The sequence below is a fragment of the Ochotona curzoniae genome, unplaced genomic scaffold (assembly GCF_017591425.1).
Source record: "Ochotona curzoniae isolate NIBS_2020 unplaced genomic scaffold, NIBS_Ocur_1.0 contig_1811, whole genome shotgun sequence".
Lineage (NCBI taxonomy): Eukaryota > Metazoa > Chordata > Mammalia > Lagomorpha > Ochotonidae > Ochotona > Ochotona curzoniae.
Genome location: NW_024465203.1, coordinates 673,861 through 681,876, shown reverse-complemented (window position 1 = coordinate 681,876; position 8,016 = coordinate 673,861). Strand labels below are relative to the sequence as shown.

General features: G+C 41.9%; 1 protein-coding gene across 1 annotated transcript; it reads left to right on the top strand.

Annotated features, from left to right (window-relative positions):
* The first annotated feature begins 201 nt into the window (after positions 1 to 201).
* LOC121148774 (heat shock transcription factor, Y-linked-like) lies at positions 202 to 6,253 on the top strand. The gene is made up of 4 exons (XM_040969077.1): positions 202 to 846; positions 1,662 to 1,821; positions 4,336 to 4,358; positions 6,221 to 6,253. The coding sequence occupies exons 1-4, from the start codon at positions 202 to 204 to the stop codon at positions 6,251 to 6,253; spliced, it is 861 nt and encodes a 286-aa protein (XP_040825011.1).
* Positions 6,254 to 8,016: the final 1,763 nt, after the last annotated feature.

Below are 8,016 nucleotides of genomic sequence, written 5' to 3'. Positions count from 1 at the left end.
TTGCGATTCATTTCTTTGACTTACGTCTTGTTACTTCTATGCATTTTCAGATTTTTTTAATATAAACTGTGGCTATACTTTAGCATGGCCCACGTGTCCCAGTTTCCCAGCTGCTGTGTGTCAGTGGCATGTTGGGAAGCAAGTGGGGGTCAAAGGTGAGATGTGCTGCTGAGGTAGAAGACAGCATATAGTGATGTCACAATGGTTCTGTATGAGATGTGGTGGAGGGAGAGAGTGGTTAGTCTGGACATTTCTTCTCAAGCATTCAGAGGAACAACAGTCTTCAAATTCTTCAGCAGAGCCAAGGGACAGCAATCAAGTCGCTTCGAGGAACTGAAGACAGAACTCATTCCAGGTTTGAAGATGTGCTGTGAGTGGCGGTGTCTGAGCCCAGACATTGTCGTGGAAGCTCCAGAAAGTGAACAGCTATTGCTTGAGGATACTCACCTAAGGTCTGTGATTGAAGAAGAAGCCTTTAAACTTTTATCCCAGCAGTCCTTGCTGGACAGACCGTCTTCGCCTAGTGATGGATTCACTCATCAGGAACAGAATAACCATCATGTTCTGGGGTTTCCTAGAAAACTTTGGCAAATAGTGGAAAGCCCTGAATTCAAATCGATTTGGTGCGATGAAGGAGGAACCTCCTTCGTGATAGATGTAGAGCAATTTCAGACAAAAGTTTTAGAGATGAAAGGTCATTTCAGCATCTTTGAAACGTGCAACATGAAGAGCTTTGTTCGACAGCTTAACCTTTATGGATTCAGGAAGATGCAGTCAACTTTTCCGAGATCGGCTTCCCTATTCCACTTTATGCCTGAATGTTGTGATGTCTCAGGGACAAGCAAGGTGATGAAGATTTCCATCCCTTGGATCCCAAGTGAATATATAATGTGTTTTGATAGTGCCAAATTCTTGTAAAGGATCCAGAGTAGGAGGCCTGAAGGATGCTTTCAAATTTAACATGGGATATTTAGTATTTGGTTGTTGCAGTTGTTGTGGGAGAGGTTATTATTAACAAGTGCAATAGCACTGTGCATTTTGTCTGTACACTGCAAGAAGACAGTCATGTTGGTGTGCTGTGTGCTGGAATCTCCACTTTTCCTTTCCTTTGTTGGCATTTTAGCAATCTTGAACCAAACTGTGCTTCAATGAACTAAGCATAGGAAACTCATACCAATAGCAATATCAGAATAATCTCTCTTTCTTTCATTTTCTCTTTCTCTCTAGTTCTCCCTATCCAATATGTGTGTGTGTGTGTGAGAGAGAGAGAGAGACTGTGTGTGTGTGTGCATAGTTGGTGTAATGAGATTTTGGAAAATTAAAAAAAAGGCTTTATGAGCACATGATGAAATACCAATATTGCACTCAGAACATTCAAGACCTGGCTTATGAAATGGTGATACAGATTGTTTGGCAAAATTTTCCAGTTACCAAATATCTTAGCTCCTTGCCAGGGCATGTCTGTTTTTCAGAGGATGAAACACCTGTACTTATGCATATATTCAGCCACATAATTTTAACCATGATTCCACATCAGTAGGAAAGCCAAGTGTAGCTGCCATGTGTCCATTCATTCTCAAGTTAGTAGAGTTTGTTTTTGCCACGTGGCCACTTGCCTCCTGGCTAGAAATATTGCTGATGCATGTTTAATTTTGTTGCAGGTGCAGTTCTTCCATCACCCACATTTCAAACAAGGCTGTCCTCAGCTCTTACGACATATTCTAAGAAGAGTGGGCATTAAAAAGAAATATCAGGCCCTGGAATCCTCACTTCAAAAACTGCCCAAGGAGTCACATCGAGCAGGGGAAATTTTAGCAAAGAGTAATGGAAATGCAAGTGTTGTTCCACGGAACAACATCAATCCTCAAAACTATGCATGCTTTGGTGCATCACCTCGCAGATGCAGTTCATCTGTAGCTGACACCTTGGCTCCTAGAACTGACGCAATAAGAGGAGCCTCATCAGCTCCATCATCATCTTCTGCCATACCATCAGCCATCAAGGACACACTCACACTTGAGACTCCTCTTCAGTTGACATCAAGTCAGTTGGTCTCATCTGGTCAACATCCTCATTCTAGAGCCTCTGTCATGAAGGTTGTTTCAACCACACATTCTTATTTGCAGAACTACACAAGGATGCCACCCTGCACTCATTCTTACCCAATTTTGCCACATCCATCTGGGTTTCCCCTCACATACGTGAAATTCTGGTCCCATCAGCAATCATCTCATCCCTCTTTCCTTGTAGGCAATCCACACATCCCCAGGAGAATGATGGCACAGCCATCTTTTGCTTGCCCTCTTACTCATTTCCAAAATGACCCCACTCACACTACAAAATGACCATGAAAACTGCTATTACACCTTTGCATTTCCTCTGTGGAAGCATTTCATAAAATGTAGCCAGTGGGTGAATGCTGCAAAGAATATGCTTGCATAATGTTGCAAATAAAAGCATCACTACCTGTGCTTCATGGCTTATGTGTTTCATTCTCAGCGTGCTTTTGGGATGCAACAAAATGGCATATTGCCAGGGAGTAAGCTGAAATTCATGCTGAGTGCTCAAGAGTGCTAAGTGACAAAGTAACCCCTTCCATACTTGTTACAGATGTGACACTTCTTACAGAAATCAGATGAGTACGTCCTTTGTCAAAGTAAGAAGGAGGACACTGGTTGTTGAGCATTGTGCTTAGGTATCAGCCAAAGCTGTGAGGGGGCAGGGAATGGGTCCATCATGATCCTTGGCTCAGGCAAGCTGCCCCTCCTGCCCTGCCTGCTTCTATGTTACGCCTGCCCTATCTGACTAATTCACAGATTCTGCGGAGACTGGAGTGGACAGGTGCATCCCAGTGTGGATGTTGTACTCGTTCTTTCAGCCTCGAGATAATTTTGGGAAAGTGGAATGGAATGATCTGATACTCCAGCTCATTCATTTCTACTGCTGGAGTAACTGGAGAAGAATCAAGTGCCAAAGGAGCTCATCCTTTTCAATTTTCCTTCACAAATTCTGCAAGGCAAGAGTCAGAGTGTGCATAACTCTCTTCTGTGGAGAGAGCCTGGCTTCAGGCACTCATTATTGTCCAGTCAATTCAGATGGTGAAGCCGTATCACGGGTCTAGTGATGCATTCACTCTCATCCATGCACAGCTTTGCTAAGTTAAGGGCAAGGCCAGGGTCACTGAGAGGAAGCAATGTGTCTCAGAAAACAAGGTGTGGGGAGGGCATAGTTGCACCAAGACAGCCTTGACTATAGTATTTCAGGTTCTCAGTAGAGACACACTGCTACAGTTCCTTGTGTGCAGTATCCTCGAGCACACAGTAGAGTGAGCCCTGCTCAGCATCTGAGGAGCACAGAGACATGTGTGGTAAGCATTGGCTGAAAGTGGCATGAAATGTATAATTTTTGGTGATAATATCCTGTATAATGCAGTTGTTATGAGAGAAATCAATGCCCAACAATTTTCCCACTTCTGTCTGCCCCATTTTACTGTTCAAATGTTTTTTCTCTAATGTCTCGGCAAGGTGGAGAAGTCTGATAGCAGATACAACCTTAGCTTTCTGCTCTAAGGGTATCATGGCATTGTAGTCTACTACCATATTGAGAAGGTAGATTGAACTGTTCCTTTTTTTGTCTACTTCTCATGAGGAGTAACTATGCATACTGCAATGTGTTTCATATTCTGGGAATTTGTAAAGTTTAGGCATCCCTGCGTGAAATTTAGAGATCCCACCTGGATCTGCTGAATCCACCTTCTGTTGTATGTTCAGGTGGAGAATGTGATGTCTTCTGGAGGATTTTGCACTTGTGTTCATAAGGAATATTGGTGTATATTTGTTGTGATGTTGTCCTTCTTTCCAGTTTTGATATGAAGGTGATGATGGAAGGCATTTTGAAGGATTTTGTCTTTCTGACTGCTGTTTTCTGGTCTTATGCAGGCTTCAGACTAGTTCTTCCTGACCCATTTGTAAGAATTCAGCAGTGTGCTCATCCAGGCCTTGAGTTTTGCTTGTTGTTGCAGGGAGGATTCAATTTGCACGCTTCCTTGACAAGAGAGCCATTGATGTTTTTAGTTATGCCTTGAGTATGATGAGGAGAATTTTCCTTTCCAGAAATCTCTTCTGAATTGAGCCATGTACCTGCTTGTAATCATTCCTGATGGTTTGATGAATGTCTGGCCGCCATTTCCTTGCTGCTGCCTGTTTTACAGTTTCGTGTTTCTTCTCACACTCTGAAGTGTGTCCCTGATGGAGTAAGGATTGTACATTTTCATGAGACCTGTCTCATTGTCCCATTGAGAGTATAAGAGCTTTTGTCCCTCTGTTTGTATCACAGCTGGCCGGATCAAAGTCATCCATGTATTGATTCTATTTGCTAGCCTTGTTAGGCACTTTCAGATGAAGAGATGGCTTAATATCATAGACATGTCCTAGGTTTGGTTCTGGGCTATGATTACATATGTATTTTTGCACTACCCTAAATTCGTCTCTCAGGTTTTATATGATCTATTGATATTGATGACTTTACTTATTCCAGGAATATTTCTTCATATATTACCTCACAATTTTTGTAACTCAGTTTTCATTCATCAGCATGAGGTTTGTATGCTGAGATATTTTCTGTTTGTACTTAACTGTCTCCAGTTTCAATCCATGCTGCTCTGAGAAGCTGGTAGGTTTTGATATTTTCAAGACCCCAGTCTTGTTTTGTGCCAGAGAATATTTGCATCTACACATACTTTCATACATATACGTATTTAGGGGACACAATTTAAATAGAATCCAAACACACACACACACACACACGTAAAATTGGTGGCTATTTTAAGTCACTGCCTCGAGTCGAGGATTATATTGTAAAGCAAGTCAGTGTGATGCATTAGCCTGAATCAGCTGTATGGGAGTTCAGAGTTTTCAGGAATATTGTGAAAGCACCACTGGTTATTTCACAAAATAGAAGGTTTCTGCAGTTGTGTCATTCATTTGGCAACATGTGCTACCCCATGTAAAGCTTTCTGATCATTGGGTAATAATCCCCTTCGTTCATTCAGAGCATGTTTGTGAACTCATGGCTCTGGACCATTTGCATTGTAGAAGCTTTGTGTTGTAACTGGGTATTTTTTCACCCTAAATTTTCTTGAAAGAAAATGCATGGAAAAAGGCACGTCTGGCATGTCCTTGAGAGCAGCAGAAGACTTCATTTCTTTTTCAATTAAGCGGAAAAGGATTCATGAAGGCGTTGTTGTTTAAATTAAGCAATGCTTAAATTTAAAGTCATCTGGCAGGTGAAATAAATAAGAAGAAGACACATGCAAATATGTATCCAAACACATAGGCATCCATACCGTGTCTTCTAAAGTATTTATTATTACTACACACCAGTGACGAAATGCAACTCCTGCTGCGCTGCCATCAACTGAGACAAAGGAGTGGTGGACAGTATCTTCTGGACAGCCACTGCATTGAGAAAAGTCAAAGCGCATGTGCTCTGGCTGAATATGCATGAGTTGGCTTATTGGCATTGCCAATAATTTAACATCTGTTATTCGTAGTGGGTAGAATTTTGTAATCTGCATCGTTGAGCTTCACATATTCTCTTTGGCACATCTAAGTTTTCCCACAGTGTCTCAATCTACACGATTGGGTTTTCAGGTGCAGCAGATGCCTGGAACGTCACCATTGTGGTAGTTGTCCAAAGGCAGCATAGATTGATGCAGATGCAATTACGTAGGTCACCTAAAAACCATGAATGGGTTTGTCATTAATTCAATATTTCTGCTAGGAGATTGTTGTATGGCAGTCTGTTTTGCCTTTGGCTACAGAGGCTACTTACCCCTGCTCATTTCCCTTCAAGTGAGCATAGGAGATCTACTCTCTACTTCGCTTTCAGTTGTGTGCACTTTTCTTTTTGTGCACAGCAAACACGTATTTGGTGTTGTTCAACCAATTGAGCCAATATGCCTCTTGGGGTTGCAGAACATACATCACCTGCACTCTGCTATATCATTGAAGTGAAACAATGTGGTCTTCACCTTCGTCCATAACATTCCTACTCTTTCCTTCCTATGACCCTCGTACCTATACTTAAAGATAATCTACATCAGCATTAGCTTATGATGCCAGTGATTATTCAGTATATCTGTGTCCTTATTCAGTATATCTATAAACAGCTTTTGTATAGCTGCTGGGTTTTGATGTTTCTATCCACTTCTGTTTCTTAGGGACGCTATTATTTTGGCTTCATTGATAAGTGAGCTTTTATTGAAAACTACCAATCCTGTGTGCAATTTCATTCTTTCAGTTACAGCATTATGTCCCTCGTTTCTGACATGGCATTTGGTTTGAATGTGTCATCGGCTGTAGGTCTTGTTTGATGTCCCGTGAATGTAGACTAGGCGCACATCTCTAAAATTGAGGGTCTTTCCTTGCCATGTCACCATGGAAAGTTTGGCAATAAAGTGCTGAGGAGAAAATACGTTTGGTCGTCCCAGCGTGGTGGGCTAGTGGCTAGAGTCCTCATCTTAAATGCTCGGGGGATCCCACATGGTCACTGGTTCTAATCCTGACAGCTCTGCTTCCCACCCACAATCATTTACACAGTTAGATTGAATGAAGCCTTTATCCTAATTCATCGGCAAGAAAGCCAGGCTGATGCCATTCTTGCGATTCATTTCTTTGACTTACGTCTTGTTACTCCTATGCATTTTTAGATTTTTTTAATATAAATTGTGGCTATACTTTAGCATGGCCCATGTGTCCCAGTTTCCCAGCTGCTGTGTGTCAGTGGCATGTTGGGAAGCAAGTGGGGGTCAAAGGTGAGATGTGCTGCTGAGGTAGAAGACAGCATATAGTGATGTCACAATGGTTCTGTATGAGATGTGGTGGAGGGAGAGAGTGGTTAGTCTGGACATTTCTTCTCAAGCATTCAGAGGAACAACAGTCTTCAAATCCTTCAGCAGAACCAAGGGACAGCAATCAAGTTGCTTCGAGGAACTGAAGACAGAACTCATTCCAGGTTTGAAGATGTGCTGTGAGTGGCGGTGTCTGAGCCCAGACATTGTCGTGGAAGCTCCAGAAAGTGAACAGCTATTGCTTGAGGATACTCACCTAAGGTCTGTGATTGAAGAAGAAGCCTTTAAACTTTTATCCCAGCAGTCCTTGCTGGACAGACCGTCTTCTCCTAGTGATGGATTCACTCATCAGGAACAGAATAACCATCATGTTCTGGGGTTTCCTAGAAAACTTTGGCAAATAGTGGAAAGCCCTGAATTCAAATCGATTTGGTGCGATGAAGGAGGAACCTCCTTCGTGATAGATGTAGAGCAATTTCAGACAGAAGTTTTAGAGATGAAAGGTCATTTCAGCATCTTTGAAACGTGCAACATGAAGAGCTTTGTTCGACAGCTTAACCTTTATGGATTCAGGAAGATGCAGTCAACTTTTCCGAGATCGGCTTCCCTATTCCACTTTATGCCTGAATGTTGTGATGTCTTAGGGACAAGCAAGGTGATGAAGATTTCCATCCCTTGGATTCCAAGTGAATATATAATGTGTTTTGATAGTGCCAAATTCTTGTAAAGGATCCAGAGTAGGAGGCCTGAAGGATGCTTTCAAATTTAACATGGGATATTTAGTATTTGGTTGTTGCAGTTGTTGTGGGAGAGGTTATTATTAACAAGTGCAATAGCACTGTGCATTTTGTCTGTACACTGCAAGAAGACAGTCATGTTGGTGTGCTGTGTGCTGGAATCTCCACTTTTCCTTTCCTTTGTTGGCATTTTAGCAATCTTGAACCAAACTGTGCTTCAATGAACTAAGCATAGGAAACTCATACCAATAGCAATATCAGAATAATCTCTCTTTCTTTCATTTTCTCTTTCTCTCTAGTTCTCCCTATCCAATATGTGTGTGTGTGTGTGAGAGAGAGAGAGAGACTGGGTGTGTGTGCATAGTTGGTGTAATGAGATTTTGGAAAATTAAAAAAAAAGGCTTTATGAGCACATGGTGAAATACCAAT